The sequence below is a fragment of the Microtus pennsylvanicus genome, chromosome 7, assembly GCF_037038515.1.
Source record: "Microtus pennsylvanicus isolate mMicPen1 chromosome 7, mMicPen1.hap1, whole genome shotgun sequence".
Taxonomy (NCBI): Eukaryota; Metazoa; Chordata; class Mammalia; order Rodentia; family Cricetidae; genus Microtus; species Microtus pennsylvanicus.
In genome coordinates, this window is record NC_134585.1 from 111,689,849 (window position 1) to 111,706,860 (window position 17,012).

At 42.4% G+C, this 17,012-nt stretch overlaps 1 protein-coding gene across 2 annotated transcripts; it reads right to left on the reverse strand.

The window, feature by feature from the left end:
- Positions 1-3,658: 3,658 nt before the first annotated feature.
- Sike1 (suppressor of IKBKE 1) lies at positions 3,659-15,750 on the reverse strand. Of its 2 annotated transcripts, none has more exons than XM_075981770.1 (5): positions 15,512-15,750; positions 15,203-15,308; positions 14,077-14,219; positions 12,889-13,002; positions 3,659-4,528 (listed from the first exon to the last, which is right to left on the reverse strand). In XM_075981770.1, the coding sequence occupies exons 1-5, from the start codon at positions 15,668-15,670 to the stop codon at positions 4,385-4,387; spliced, it is 666 nt and encodes a 221-aa protein (XP_075837885.1). In that variant the 5' UTR covers positions 15,671-15,750; the 3' UTR covers positions 3,659-4,384. The 2 variants fall into 2 exon arrangements, with proteins under 2 accessions (XP_075837885.1, XP_075837886.1); XM_075981771.1 differs by lacking the exon at positions 3,659-4,528 and adding an exon at positions 9,102-10,984.
- Between the last annotated feature and the right edge of the window lie 1,262 nt (positions 15,751-17,012).

Genomic DNA, 17,012 nt, shown 5'->3' on the forward strand with positions numbered 1-17,012 from the left:
TTCCACACATGTACACATACACTCAAAAGAATTTGTTTTTTAACGACAGGGTCTCACTATGCAGCCACCATTCCCTGTAGCTGGATTTTTCTGTCCCAACAGCCAGCTCTCAAATAACCACATGGAGACTTCTTTTTTTTTTTTTTTGATTTTCGAGACAGGGTTTCTCCGTAGCTTTTTTGTTCCTATCCTGGAACTAGCTCTTGTAGACCAGGCTGGCCTTGAAATCACAGAGATCCGCCTGCCTCTGCCTCCCGAGTGCTGGGATTAAAGGCCTGCGCCACCACTGCCCGGCTCACATGGAGACTTCTTATCAATTATGAAAGCTTGGCCAATAGCTTATGCTTGTCCTACTAGCTCTTATAATTTTAATTAACCCAATTCTATTCATCTATGTATTACAATGTGACTCATGACATTTATCTGTTCTCCTGGATGTTTTGTTCCTTCTCTGTGTAACTGGCAACTCCACCTTCTTCCCAGCATTCTTTCTGCCCTGAAAATCATTCCTAGCTATTGGCCGTTCAGCTTTTTATTAAACCAATCAAAGTGACACGTCTTCACAGAGTACAAAATGATTATTCCACAACATTTCCTTTTTGTCTAAATAAGAAGATAAGGTTTTAACTCTAACATAGTAAAACTATAAACAATAAGAATAATTATCAGGTAAGAATTACATTTACAATCATTTGTAATTTGTATTTGTCATTTGTATTTGGTGTGAAAATACTCCATTATGTATTCTATCTGGATGAGTCCAAAGCTCTGTACCTAATTTATCTTCTATTATAACTAATGAAAACTATGACTATCTAGTTTTCAACTCAATTAAAGACCCCAGAAGGATATAACATTACCTTAGTAAAAAAGAAGTGGAGAACAAGCAACTTCCAAAACTAAAAGAAACAACAAAAACAGCTGGCTGCATGGACAGTTGGCCAAGTTTCCTCGTAAAGTTGGGGCATCCGTCTCTGGTCTACAGACCTAGAATATCTGACAGATTTTGCTGGGAAGTAAACATTTTTGAAGGACCATCCTGTCTTGGCAAAGTCCAGCAATCACTTTTTTGTGTGTCGTGCTGGTCCAGTTTGGACAGCATACTGTCAGCAGTTGAGGCAAGGGCAGTTTCTTGCCCAAATGGCTAGCATTTGTAATAAAGAAAGCAAACTCCATGTGGAGGTTCTTCAATGCCCATCATCCTTTTTTGAAGTATATTGGTGCTTCCAAAAGCAGATGTGTCTCATTGTCAAGAAAAGCCTTGTGCTATTAAAACATAGATCTCTGAAGTGTTTGAAGACTACCTGTCTATCTAAACTGTATCTGTTTGATCTTGAAGACACACCTAATGTGACTACAAGTCTGATTGTTATAGGAGACTAATTAGTAACCTGCATTACTTCATCATCCTAAATAGTTTGTAATGATAACTTTTAAGGACTAGAAATTTATATTACATTGTTAAATGAACTGCATGGGTACAATACCTTAAACAAGAATAGAAACACACATATAGAATAACAAAAATAACCTCAAATTTGTAGAAATATATATACAGTATAACAATAATAACCTTAAATTTGTATCAATATACAAAATTCATACTGATGTAAAATATTTAAGACCAGTAATTGCTTTTTTAGTTTAAAAGTAGATTCAATAACCTGCTCCTTTATCCTATTATTCCTATACCTTCATTTTCTTTTCAGAACAAGATTCCTGAATCTAATCTCCTTTGCTTAGTTTTCTCCCTGACTATGACCAACAACACTTGCAAATAATACTCTCTAAATGATGATAATCATCCATAATCCATGAAACAACCACAAACCACCCACCCTACCTCTTGGGAATGTGGGTGTTGTGTTCTTAAAATTAGTTCCTGTTGTCTGGGATGATGGCATCTTTAGGGGACCTGAAAAACTGAAATAATGATCAAATCCTGGGAGAGTTAGCTGTTGTCCAGTCTCGATGTGATGGGAATGTGCAGGGCTTATCTGATGTCCTGGCTGGAGTAGTCTATGAGGCTGGACCATCTTAGCTAATCCTTTTCATGGTGTTTGAGCAGTCTGTAGTCCAAAGCTGATCTTTGCGTGGTTTTTCAACTTAGTGGCATTACTACGATCCAGGTGGAATTGTTGTTCTGTGATATGGGGTGTCTTTCTGTATATGTGTTGCTTTTATTGGTTGATGAATAAGGCTGTTATGGCCAATAACAGCAGAGTAAAACCAGATGGGAAATCTGAACAAAGATATATGTAGAGAATAGATGGAGTCAAGGAGATGCCAGTCAACCACGAAGGAAACAAGATATGTAGTAAATGAGGTAATGCCATGGCCACACGGCCAAATATAGACTAATAAAAATGGGTTAATTTAATGTAAGAGCTAGCTAGAAATATTCCCGAGCCATTGGCCAAAGAGTGTTGTAATTAATATTTTTTTTTGTTTGTTTTTCAAGACAGGGTTTCTCTGTAGCTTTGGAGCTTGTCCTGGAACTAGCTCTTGTAGCCCAGGCTAGCTTCGAACTCACAGAGATCCTCCTGCCTCTGCCTCCAAAGTGCTGGGATTAAAGGCATACGCCACCACCGCCTGTAGTTTTTGTGTGATTATTTGGGTTTGGAAGTCTGGGAAAAGAAAGCGCAGTCTCTGTTTACAGTTCTGGGGACCCATCATCCTTCTGGAGACGTCAAAGGTTGCTGTTAGGCACAGTTATGGTTCACTGCAGAAAACAAACATTTTAAGTGTCGTATGCAGCAGATCTTGGAGAGGTAAAGGGCTACAGTTTGTTATACATCTGGTGTACACAAACTTAATTCCTAGTTACCTGCTTTAGATTCAAGCCTGGAATCACAAACAGGAAGCAAGATAAAGCCTATTTCTAGAGTTAGTACTTGATATGACCATTAATATGGCAGAAAGTTTAAACAAATATAAAAATCTTATAAATTTTGAGGAAACCTTAAGGTAAATTTTATTTTTTTATTTTTTTTTTTTTTTGGTTTTTTTTTTTCGAGACAGGGTTTCTCTGTGGCTTTGGAGCCTGTCCTGGAACTAGCTCTGTAGACCAGGCTGGTCTCGAACTCACAGAGATCCGCCTGCCTCTGCCTCCCGAGTGCTGGGATTAAAGGCGTGCGCCACCATCGCCCGGCTTAAGGTAAATTTTAAAGAGTCAAAATAAAACCAAAGGATTATGACACTAGTGGCAATAAAATAGTCCTTTAATTTTGATTTTTCCTCTGTCCTATATCAGGTGACTCTTCTGACACGAGACATTAGAGATTTTAGATTTTTTTTCTTTAACAAGCATGCTTGGCTTTAGAGAAAGAGAATCACACTGCAGCTTCAAAGCCAGCTTTAAATTTTAATTGAATTGGGATTACAAAAAGACCATTTGTCGTATATGTTTGCAGAGAACAGCAGAAACAAATATATGAGAAGATTTATTAAATTTTTGCAGCGTGGGTGTTGGGTTTACCTGGGTCTGTGGAAGGAAGACTCAGAGACACCTTAAGAATGAATTTGAGGCAAAAGCAGGCAGATCTCTGTGAGTTTGAAACCAGCCTGGTCTACAGAGCTAATTCCAGGACAGGCTCCAAAAGCCACAGAGAAACCCTGTCTCGAAAAACCAAAAAAAAAAAAAAAAAAGAATTTAGTGTTAGGTAGTGGTAGCACATGCTTTAAATCCCAGCACTCAGGAGGCAGAGGCAGGCAGCTCTCTGAGTTCGAGACCGACCTGGTCTATGAGGGCTAGTTCCAGGAAAGATAGGACTGTTACACAGAGAAACCCTGTCTATAAAAAACAAAACAAAATAACCTATTTTGGCTGTGGTGGGATTCAGTCTGTAAGGACTGAAATGCTTTTTCTTTGCCCAATGGATTTTTTTGTTTGTTTGTTTGGCGTTTTTTTGTTTTGTTTTTGTTTTTTTTGAGATAAGGTTTTTCTGTGTAGCCCTAAAGCCTGTCCTAGGACTCACTCTGTATGCCAGGCTGGTTTCAAACTCACAGAGATCCGCCTGCCTCTGCCTCCCGAATGCTGGGATTAAAGGCGTGCCCACCACCGCCTGGCTAGCCCAGTGCATTCTTACTGTTCTCTATATTTATATTTAAATAAGTGGATTTCCATATCCTCAAAACAACCCGGTTAAGGTTCCAAAGAGACAATTTCAAGTGCAAATTTTCGATAAGGGGAGAATGGGGAGGTTTCTGGGTTTCCCTCTATCTAAGTTTTGCATATGCTTTTTTAATCCTTGGGAAACTCTCAAAGAGATTTTCTTTGGGCACAAAGAGAAATAAAAAGGTATCTGTTAAACAGAAGGTGGATTACGGCTGTATGCTAGCACTCCAGAGCCCAGCAGTGTAGCCCGGGGGATGTTCCCACATTTTATCCTGTTGGAAGTGTGATATAGCAATAGACCAATTTACTCTTTTTTCTTGGGACATTTTCTCTGAATGAATCGTCCTTTTTCTTCAGATGTCTCATTTGTCCAGTGGGCTTCAGATTCCTTAGGTTGATGCCTTCATTCTCCTGGAAAGATAAAAACAAAACCCTATCCCAACCCTAACTTTGGGAAGTTTCCATTTTTGTCAAGTTATATCTGATCAAATAAAAGACATTTGCTAGTCTTTTTTTTTTTTCCAAGACAGGGTTTTGCTGTAGTTTTAGAGCCTGGCCTGGAACTAGCTCTTGTAGACCAAGCTGGCCTCGAACCCACAGAGATCCACCTGCCTTTGCCTCCCTCCCCCCTCCAGTGCTGGAATTAAAGGCATGAGCCACCACCACCTGGCTAACTTGCTAGTCTTATAAGTTATTTTAGATTGAATGGCCATGCTGTTGGATAAACTATAACCTCTTCTAATAAAGAGGTCTTTCCTGTTTATACCTAATCTTTATCAATTTTAATGGTATCCATAGATTTTTTTCCTCCTGTGGAAACAAAAGCAAAACCTCTTCCCCAATGTAACACATATCCTGATTTTCATTCTGAGGTCAACAGATCTTTAAAGTATACATGCATATTTACTTCAGCAGTTTTTTTTTCATTCAATTTCTCTCCCCAGCTGTCATTTCTTTCTCATTAGCATTTAAAAAATAAGGTTAATAAAGCTTTGTGTAATCTATCAGGGGGTCTTTATTACCCCTTTTGTTTATTAAGCATATCTTTAAAGTGCAGTTAAATCTTTCTCTAACTTGTTCTATAGGATTGTGTAGTATACCTGTAATATGCTTTATGTTGTAATATGCAAAGTACTGTTTCATTACTGGAGATATATATTAGAGAATTGTCAGTCTTAATTTATATGGGTATTCCCATGATGGCCATAACTGGTGGTCGTTCTTGTATGGTAACTGATAAACTAAAGTTCCTTTTCTAATTACCGTGGGCCACTCATATGCTGCGGTAGGTTCTGATCTAAATTCCTCTGTCTGTGTGTGAATATTTTTTTTTTTCAAGACACGGTTTCTCTATGTAACAGCCCTATCTGTCCTGGAGATTGCTTTGTAGACCAGGCTGGCCTTGAATTCACAGAGATTTGCCTGCCTCTGCTGAGTGCTGAGATTAAAGGCATATGCCACCACACCTGGCAAATTTTTTGTTTGTTTCACTGGTATGTTTTTCTAAGGCTTGTATCTTATCAGTCAACTTTTTATATTTGGCATGGATATCAAACCACTTTTTGTTTGTTTGGTTGGTTTTTTTTTTTTTCAAGACAGGGTTTCTCTGTGGCTTTGGAGCCTGTCCTGGAACTAGCTCTGTAGACCAGGCTGGTCTCGAACTCACAGAGATCCACCTGCCTCTGCCTCCCGAGTGCTGGGATTAAAGGCGTGCGCCACTACCGCCCGGCCCATCAAACCACTTTTTAAAGGATAAACCATGAATTACCAAACTGATAATAATTATAATCGACATGTCAATTCTAGATATGTCGGTATTCATTTATTTTGTTTCAGTTTTAAACCATTCATTGTGGAACCCTACAGAGTCCTAACTCCATACATTGTAATATTTTCATTCTCTCTCTCTCTCTCTCTTTTCTTTGAGACAGTATTTCTCTGTAGCTTTGGAGCCTGTCCTGGAACTAGCTCTTCTTTTTTTTTTTTTGTTTTTTTCGAGACAGGGTTTCTCTGCGGCTTTGGAGCCTGTCCTAGAACTAGCTCTGTAGACCAGGCTGGTCTCGAACTCACAGAGATCCACCTGCCTCTGCCTCCCGTGTGCTGGGATTAAAGGCGTGCGCCACCACTGCCCGGCTGCAACTAGCTCTTGTTAGACCAGCCTGGAACTCACAGAGATTCACCTGCCTCTGCCTCCAGAGTGCTATTTCCCATTCATAATGTGGGAAAGTTTTTGTTGTTTTGGGTTTTGTTTTAAATAAAACCTAATTCTCCCCTTAGGAATTCCCAGGTGCCTCACCAGAGCATATGCGTTTTTAGTCTGTCCACAGCAGTGACGATATCAATGGCAGAGCTGTGTGGGGAGGCGGGGATGGAGGTGACCAGTCAGCCAGGCTAGTTTGGGTGCCTGGGTCGCAATGGGCTGCTTCCGTGCAGACTGAGGGCACCTGCAGCTGCTAGCTGCAGCTGTTGGCGGAGGGAGAGCAGTGGTGGCAGCAATAGAAGCCCAAGTCGCGTGAGCAGGTGTGGCTGGCAGCAGGTGGCTGTGACAGCCCGAGACTGCTGCAGGAAGACTGCAGTGGGAGAAACTCGCTCCTCCCTCGCTTGGAGGGAGGGTGGGAAAAGCCACCCAAGCAGCGTCTGCAGTGGAGGTGGGGGTGGGTGGAGGTGGTACAGCTTTGTTTCCATGTGATCTAATGCCACGCATTGGATGCCAGGTGAAACATTTATCTAATTATTATTTTTATCAGTAAAAACTCGGGAGTCTATCAGGGAAAAAACCTGTTTTATCAGATAATCTGGGGAGATGCCATTGTTGGGGATTATTACTTTCAGGTGTGTGACTTTTGTTTACACTGCATTTGTTTAACTCTATGAGGCCGTGTTACTGTGCCTGTCTAAAACACCTGATGGTCCTAATAAAGAGATGAACAGCCAACAGCAAGGCAGGAGCAAGGATAGGCAGGGCTGGCAGGCAGCGAAAATAAATCTGAGTAGACTGTACATAGAAGGAGAAATCTGAGAGGAAGGAGAACAAGGAGCAAGAGAACAAGGAGAGGAGGACGCCAGGGGCCAGCCACCCAGCAATACAGCAAGCCACGGAGAAAGAAGTAAAGAAAGGTGTACAAAAATACAGAAAGATAAAAACCCAGAAGCAAAAGGTAGTTAGAATAATTTCAGTTCAGAAAAGCTGGCAAGAAACAAGCCAACCTAAGGCCAGGCATTCATAAGTAAGAATAAGCCTCCGCCTGTGATTTATTTGGGAGCTCGGTGGTGGACCCTTCAAAGAGGCAAAAGAATAAAATATCACACAACACCATGGCAAGATGACACCCTGTAGAGGAATGCACCCACTTCCCTCCACAGTAAGAACATTCATAAGCACAGCGTTCTAGGAAACACGCAACAACAATACATTCCTATTTGTTGATTCAACTAAATTGAATTCATGGTATTTCCCAGTACACAGGCTATGATGTTTCTCTTGCCCTTGTTTAATAAGAAGAGATCAAAACCTGTGAGCGCCACAAAATATTTGGCATTTAAAGGCACCTTAACTTCGCGCTTAAGAAATGTACCGCAGAGTGCCTGGGTGTGAATCTTGGCTCTACTTTGGACAAATAAGAACCTTCTAGTGTGTGAGGAACTGTAGAGTTGAAATGGAGATTCGGTGTCAGTATCTGATGCAGGAAAGCTCTCAGCAGAAAGTATAAGCATTGCAGAACTATCTAGACTTCCCTTCTGCAGCTGTTTTCTAGGTCTCCTCCCAGCCACCCCTCTGTCAACTGCTGGCTTCTCAAGTATAACAGTCCTTCCTGTGTCCTACACATACTTATATCAAATTCATCATAACTATATGCACAACATTTTGTTCTGTATTTTGAGAGAGTCTCTCGTAGCCCAGGCTGGTTTTGAACTTGCTATGTAGCGAAGAATGACTGTAGATTCCTGATTTTCCTGCCTTTGCCTCTAGTTCTGGGATTGGAAGCATGTGCCACCAAGCCTAGTTTCCCTGGTGCTGAGTGTCAAGTGCTCTGTGAACGGCAGGCAGGTACAGCAGCCGTGACATCTCCACTTCGTGCATACTTGCTCGACGCCCTCTGCCATGCTTTTCAAAGTCTCAGTCTGTTTCCCCAACTCATGTAACTCCCAGTGAAGTCTAGGCCTTGCACAGACCAGGAACTTAATTTGCTTGTTGTGTGTGTGGGAGGTCAGAGGATAACTTGCAGGAGTCAGTTTCCCCTTCCACCTTATGGGTTCTGGGGATGGAACTCAGGCCATTAGGCCTCGTGTCAGGTGCCCATTCCTGCTGAGTCATCTCGCTGGCTCTAACAGACATATTCTTCAACTAGTACTGTCATCTTCTGGGATGATTATTAAAATGTAAATTCCAGACTCTATCCATAAATTTGTTTCAGTAGGTGAGTGAACAACATTTTAAGGAACATGGAACTAGATTTCAGTAATAAATTATGCATATGGTATTTCTGCAATGAATACCTTACTAATATGTTATTAGCAGGGTTATACTGAGACTATATTGTGCTAACTGCAAATTGCTTATGAAATCTATGACAAGGTTGTTATATATGTGAAAAAGACCTTTCTACACTCCCCACCCCCCTCCTTAAGACAGGGTTTCTCTGTACAAAGATCTGATCTGGAACTTGCTCTGTAGCCCAGGCTGGCCTTGAACTCAAGAGATCCTTCTGAGTGCTGGGATTAAAGGTGTGTACAACTGCCCGGTCCCTCTACACTTCTTTTTTGTTTGTTTTGTCTTTTCTTTTCTTTCTTTCTTTTTTTTTTTAAGAGACAGGGTTTTTCTGTGAAACAGCCCTGGCTGTCTTGGAACTAACTCTTGTAAACCAGGCTTGCCTTGAACTCACAGAAATCCACCTGCCTCTGCTTTCCAAGTGCTGGGATTAAAGGCGTGCGCCATCACTGCCTGGCCCTCTATACTTCTTAGTTAGACTCATTACTCAGTAAAATTAGCAAATCTTCCCAAAAGACTTGTTTATTGGCAAAGATAATTTCATACACTAAATTCTTCCATCCACTGCAAGAGACATTACCATCTTCACACACAGTGAAGAACATTCCTTCTCCATTCAACACACTAGCTCTATATTCCCTTCACAGCATTAACACCAGGCAGATTGTGTATGGCGTAGGGCACTGAAAGCTCAGTATATCCCCAGGGCTAAAAGGAAGAGATTCTTCTGGTGGCTAAGATGTACAGAGGAAACACAGGCAGATCCACTGCTGAAGCAGACTCTGCTGACACTACCCTTTTCAGTGGAACCTGACTGACAGCTGTCCCGTGTACAGAATACCTGCTCCTGATGGGCTTGTGGGGCACACTTTGGGCACTTAGGGGACACTGCAAGGCCAACAGCTGGAGCTGTTCACAGCTCTATGTCAATAGGTACTAACGGGATCCGAGGGACTCAAAACATTCTGGATACAAAAGAAGCTTTATGACATATAAAACACTAGATTTTTAATACCACCTTTCTCATGTGGTATGGGGCTGAGTTGTGACAAATATTGACAAGGTTAAGGTTTTTCAGCCACTCTGGGCAAACAAATAGCATAGAAGAAATTATGTATAAATTAGAGCAAACCAGGACAGGGAAAGGCCGACAAGGCAACTAGCAGAGCCTCCATGCAGCCAGATCTTTTTTTTTTTTTAATTAATTTATTTATTTAAGGATTTCTGCCTCCTCCCTATGCAGCCAGATCTTAGTGCTGTTCTCAACTGCCTGCGTGGCACCGGGAATGGAGTAACTTTCTGTCAGTGATAAAAGTGCTTCCATGTAAAAACCAAACACATCTAAGACAGCAGACCACACTTGCCAGCGTGAGCCAGCCAAGCAGAGCCGTTCTTCACCGCCGCAGCCCTATCAATTCAACAGTGGGCACAGTGCCTGCAAACTCTGATGTGTTCTTCATAGCCGGCAAACTACCTGAGCCGAAGATTCCTTAGTCAAACAAGATGGGAAACTGACTACTTGATCAAATAAATAAAAACTACTTTTGGCATTTAAATCAAGTGCTCACATGGGACCGCACGTGACAGGGCAGGTCCAAGTTCCTCAGCACTCTCTGAATGACTGTGTGATCCTGGGGGAGGAGGAGAAACAACCCAAACCCAGATGACTTGATTTCAAGTATACTTCCCAGCGATTAGGAATAGATTCTCTCAAATTAAGAGTAAAGACACCCGACCACGAGGTGCCAGCTCCTAGCACCAGAGAGAATTCAAACTCCACAGATGAGTGGCTCAACTCAGAGGGGCTGCCAGTCTGCTTCTGGGAATCATGTCACTTTTGCAAGTGGAAAAAGGAAATGAAATCAGGTTTATGCCAAACAAGTACTTTTAAAAAATTCGATCTCTTAAAAATTCCTAGAAGTCAATTTTATAATCCTATATAAAATAAAATCACTGACTTATAATAAAATGTTCAGATTTCAGAGATGTGAAAACAAACATGAACTGAAAACAACAGTTTATATAAATTCAGGTCCCAGAGTCAAAACTAAATGTAGTCTCTGACAAAGGAATGGGAGACGCCTCTGTGTTCACTAATATACCCCAAACTGTTCTGTGGACAATGACTAGCAAGTGGCAAATTTGGACTGCCATCTCAAACCTCTAATCAACACTAAGTCAAGTCTGTGGCAGGACTCTTGAAGGGACACGTCCTACGGAGAGGTCGTCACTTCTCTCCTGGACGGACCATCTGCAGCCTGCGTTCAGAAGTTCAGTTATTTGATGGGCTGAGAAGCAGGATCCACAAAACTTTCCTTTCCGACCTGAAGAGACTCACTGCTGATGGACAATAATTCTCGAAGTTCCTTATTTTCAAGCTGGGGAAAAAAGATAGTTTCTGTATTTTAAATGCTAAACTGTATCAGAACATATTATTTAGGGCCAGAAGGAAGAAAAATATTTTTAAAGTTTTAAATGATTAAAAAAAATATTTTTGAGACAGATTCTCACTAAATGGACTTTGCTGGCCTAGAATTTGATATGTAGATTGGGCTGGCCTTAAACTCACAGATTAACTACTTGTCTCTGCCTTCTGAGTACTGAGATTAGAGGCATGCACCACCACACCTAGATCTTAAACAATTACAACTTTTTTTTTTTTTCTGGGCAGTGGTGGTACATGCCTTTAATCCCAGTACTCGGGAGGTGGATCTCTGGGAGTTTGAGGCTAGTCTGGTCTCCAGAGTGAGTTTCAGGACAGCCAAGATTACACTGAGAAACCCTGTCTTGAAAGATCAAAAACATTTCTTTTTAAATTTATTTATATATATATATATATATACCCATATATATATATATCCATATATATATATATATCCATATATATATATGGATGTTTGCCTGCATGTATGTCTGTGTACCACGTAAATACCCTAGAAAGTCAGAAGAGCACACTGGATACCCTGGGTCTAGGGTTACATGAGTTGTGAGTCACCATGTGGGTGCTTGGAATTGAACCCAGGGCCTCTGTAAGAGCAACAAGTGCTCCTAACTCCATAATTCAGCTAGCACTTTTTGACACCTATCACTTCCTTTAATTTCTATCTGGATAGGCCACCTTACACTCCATCTTTACCATCTCTGCAGACAATTCTCTTCTATTTTGAGATAGGGTCTGATGTCATGGAGGCTGACTTGGATGATCCTTCTGTTTCTACCTCCTAAGTGCTAGAATTACAGGTGTGTGCCATCATGTCCAGCTCTTTGCAGGACAAACTGACAAACTACAACGTTTCTAGTTTCACCAAAAGATTGAAGAACATGATCAACAAACCCTCCATCACATAAACTGCTTCTCTCGGGACTCTGGAGTCGGGGTTACCTACGTGTGTGTGTGTTTTGCTTGCACCTATGTATGCGCACCATCTGAGTGTCAGAAGAGGGCATCAGATCCCTGGAGCTGGAGTTTTGGATGGTTGTGAACCACCATTGGCTGCTGGGAGCTGGGTCCTCTGCACGAGCAGTACGTGCTCTTGAGTTCTGAGCTGTCTCTTCAGCCTCGGTCTTCTGAATCTCCTGGGACATTCAGACACCAGCCCTGCTCTGTCCTTCCTTCACTAGGTTTGGACAGGGACCTTCTCTTTTTCCGTTCAAAATTTCTTAAAGGTCCCACAACAGCACTTGAAATAAGCAGTCAAACCTGAGGGTTTTACCGACTGAGCTCTGTCTCAAACACAACTGACATTTCCATTGATTGCTGTTGACTCCACTTTTTTATTTTCCAGAAAAGGGTATAAAGCAGAAATTGTGATTTTAAATCATTAGGACACAGAGAACATCAACACTGTTAGTATTACTGCTAGCATAATACTACTGAGGCAATACAGGAGACTGAGGCAGGAAAATTTTGCATTTTAGGCCAGACCAGGCCACATTCTGAGACAGCTCCCTTCCTCTTTTTTGAGACATTTTTTTTTTTTTCTGAGACAGGGTTTCTCTGTGTAGCTTTGGAGCCTATCTTGCAACTAGCCCTTGTAGACCAGGCTGGCCTCAAACTCACAAAAGATCCGCCTGCCTCTGTATCCTGAGTGCTGGGGTTAAAGGCGTGTGCCACCACTGCCTGGCTTGAGACATTCTTGTAAAAAGGATTATATTAATAAACTGTAGTGATAGTATAGTGATGACATATGTGAGACCTATAAGAACTGTGTAAAAAATGGTAAATCAACAAAATAAATAAAAGAGAAAAAGAAGGGTGAACTTAACACAGCAACCACCTTACCTCTAGTTGCGCTAGTTTCTCCTGAAGCTTACAAAACTGGTTATCATCCACCTGAACTGCTTTCCTCATCACTTCCCCCATTTCACAGATTCGATCAATCTGACTTTCAATTTCCTGAGGAAACAAGAGGAAAAGAAAAATAGGTTTTCGTTATGAAGACCACAAAAAGCATGTGCATTATGAATTTTACGACTATTAAAAACCTTGCAGAAATAAACGGGGAGGAGTTCGATTAGTAGCTGTTATATTAGTTACACTTCAATTACACTATACTTTGAGTCATAATAATATTAATCTGTGGTATTTCAAATAATTTCCATCTTTCAAAGAGCAGTTGCTATCCACGTGCCACACATCTGTAATCCTAGTCCTTGGGAGACTGAGGAGGGAGGATTAGGAGTTAAAATGCCAGCTTGTACTCAAGAAAAACAAAAACAAAACAAAACAAAAAAGACAATAACCCAAACATCTGGAGATTAAAAACATTCAACTATTTAAAACATCCCAGTTTCCTAAGACTTGTAAGTCAGTAAAGTGCCCCCGATGGAACGGAAGGTGGGACACAAGGCCTTTTCCACTGCAGTTAGCAGCAGCTTCCGACGTCAGCACTGGAGATTTAATGCATAACTCATGCAAATAGGTAACAAGGAAGCACTCTACAAACTGAAAAATAGCTACCGGGTTTCCAAATTAAATAGTAATTAAAATATAGGAACGGCCATAAAACAAACTAGATCCTCCACACTCCTAGTAACGTTTCGTGAGTAATTTAATCAAGTTAGTGAGCGCTGGCTACGTGGAAGATATGGATGAAACTGGACTCATGCCCCCATAACTGCAAACTTAGGGCTTAGTAGAATATACAGGTAATAACCAGCCAACTATTCACTGAATGCCTTCAATGCTAGCTCTTATCATGCTTGCTATCTAGCCTGCTATGTAGCCCAGGTTGGCCTAGAACTCTAACCTTTCCTGTCTCAGGCTGAAAAAGATCGTGGTGCGGAAGGTGATGCCGCTCAAAAGGATGTGAGGCCTCTGATCCCCTTTCATTCCTATCTTCACAAAGCCTCTGGCAGACAGAGTGACTATGAAACCCACGAAAGAGGAACATGCTTTTCTGCAAACAAAACAACAACCTCAAGGTTTCGGTTTGTTTTATTCGGAATTTATTTATCAGCGTGTTCTTACTGCAGAGTGAGACTGGTGAGCTCTCAGAACCGGTTTGGTATCCACTGCTTTTTTAGCCACCATTAACTGCAACATCTGTTTCCGGTACTTGCTCATGATGAGTTCCAAAGCATCCTGGTGTTCCTCCAAGGAAACCCACAGCTCTAACAAAAAAGCAAACATCTGGGCAATGACGTGTATAGCAGATCTCAAGGCAAACCTCCTAATAGTTGGGGCTTGCTGAGACTCCACGGGATCCGGTGACTGCAAAGTTGGGGAATCGGTATGCAAGCCCACAGAAGTGGGTGACGTCACCTGAAAAACGCTCTGGGTGGTAGAGTTTTGTAGCAGTAACATGGGATACGTAATCACAAAACACGGATTTGAATTCAGGTTTTTAATTTACTTGCTTAAGATTCAGAAGCAAAACAAGCCTATTATAAAAATGATTACACTTTGTTGATTTAGATGTGAAGTCAGAGAACAACCTCCAGGAGCCGATTCTCTCCTTACACCACCTGGGTCCTCAGGCCTGGCTCTTCAGGCCTCCTGGTTGGGGCCATGACTTGCTGGGCCATCTTGCTGGCACCTGTGAACCTGTTTCTTAATTGCGTTGTGTAAATACTCTCGGGTTGTCGACTTCAAAATGATGCCAGGGGAATATAGTGGGATGGAAGATGTAAAAAGGTCTCCGTAAGACAACTGCCACACTGTTGTCACTACCAACCCTAAGAATGGATATTTTGGAGACAAAGTTCTAGCCTTCTGTCTTGCACAGGAACAGAAAACAAAACACCAAACCAAAAAAAGAAAAAAAACCCCAATCTTAACTTTAGTGTTCACTCTAATTAATATTGAAATATTACATTTAAGACTCTGTACTTTAGTTATGTAAGCCTTCATCGGGTATGTACCCCGCTCCTAGAATCTAACAACTCAACTCTACTAAACAACTCTTTCAAAGTCATCAGAAGACTTAAAAAGGAATAATCGAATAGATTTTACTGTTACCAGATGACCCTAGATATAGACATGAGATAGGCACGCTTGTGAACTGTTCAGGCCCTTGTATAAGAACGTCCAAAGTATTACCAGACACGGGAAAAAAAAAATCGTACACAAACGCACACACAGAGGCCCGACTAACCTCTGTTTTCCTGTTGTAAGTCTCTAATCTGGGTATTCTCTTGGGACAGCAGAATGTGAGGTTTATATTTAGACATGTCCTTCACGTCGGGTGCATCCTCTTGATACTGGACAGACAGACAGATTAAGCCTTTGCAAACAAGGGCAGGTACTGCTCTGCTGAGGCGGCCGCAGTCCCACCCATCGCACAGGAAGCTCTCACGCCCGCCCTGCCCTCCGGACCAGGATAAATCAGACGGCGACCCCACCCTCCCGCGCCCTGTCGCGCCCACCCCAGGGAGCGGCCCGGCCCGGCCCGGCCCGGCCCGACCTGCTCGGGTAGCACGGCGCCCGCCTCCCGCATCGCCGCCACCCGCCGGTGCAACGCGGCCGACTGGTCCACCAGGGACTCGGCCGCCGCATCGTGTTCGCGCAGACGCTCCAGCAGCGTCTTGGCGTCTGTCATGATCTTCTCGATCGTGCAGCTCATAGTGGCCGAGGACGCCCGCCGGGCCCGCTAGCCTCAGCGATTCGCTCAACCCTTCCCTAGCTTGCGACCAGCACGACTCGCGTCACTTCCGGGCACACTTTACAGGCGCCTCGGCAGCACTGTCGGCGCCTGCGCAGTCCTGGATTCGCGACAGCCTCTCTTGGGTGGAGTAGCAGAGCTCGGCTCGGTGCCACATCCTGGTTCTTCACGATGTTACAGCTGTTCCGGTCTTAGTTCTCCTTTTCTTCTGAGTTGATTGATGTGGTTTGTTTGGCCATGGGATTTCAACAAGTTGATGAAACGAACACCTCCAACAAAGCGATAAAATACACTGAAGCTCTCACTTCCGCCTCCCTTCCTCTGTGTCCTTCCTCTTCCCATCGCCCTTTCCCTTCTTACTCTCCTCCACCGCTTTGCTCTCGTCTTCCCTCCCCGCTTCTCCTTCCGTTAAAAGGTGAACAGTAACCGAGGACTGGCCCCCGAGGTTGTCCTCTGACCTCCACATACACAACTGCACCGTGTATTCTTTTTTTTTAAATATTTGTTTATTTATTTATTATGTATACAATATTCTGTCTGTGTGTATGTCTGCAGGCCAGAAGAGAGCACCAGATCTCATTCCAGATGGTTGTGAGCCACCATGTGGTTGCTGGGAATTGAACTCAGGACCTTTGGAAGAGCAGGCAATGCTCTTGACCACTGAGCCATCTCTCCAGCCCCCTGCACCGTGTATTCTAATAGGCACAGTCTCTCACACGCACACACAAATGGGAAAGCGTTGCTTAATGCAGTGCGGAGAAGTCTCTTGGCTTGAGGAAGGAGCAGCACCGTGGCTGGAGGAGAATTCTTGGATAAAGTTCAGCAGAAATTCTAAGAAAATAGAATAATAGTAATGTTTTGTCTCCGTCCCCCCCCCCCCCAGTGTTATCTCGAGTTCAGCAGTGAAATTTACAAACGTGATGTTAGCTATACTTTGAGATTTGGGAGGGTGCCTATTGCAAAATTTTTACACTTGTAAAAATGTGTAAAGAGGTTGTCTCTGGGAAAATGAGTTCATGAATAATTTTCATGCAGAAGGAAGAGAACTTTTAAGAAGCAATAATAGTCTCGAATAAGTTTGCAACAAAGAATAGGATATATTTGTATATTTTTGTAGGGAGTATTTCCCAGGGTTCTTAGAAATACTTGAGGAGTGGACAGCTCCCTTGAAGTCATACGAAATGAGGGCTTAGATCATGTGAGTTGGATATTAAGGGATAAAGATTCCCTTGGTTCTGGAGAAGTTGGGGGAACATTTGATGGTTATGCAAGTAGCCTAAAAGACCTTAATGAAGGCATAAAA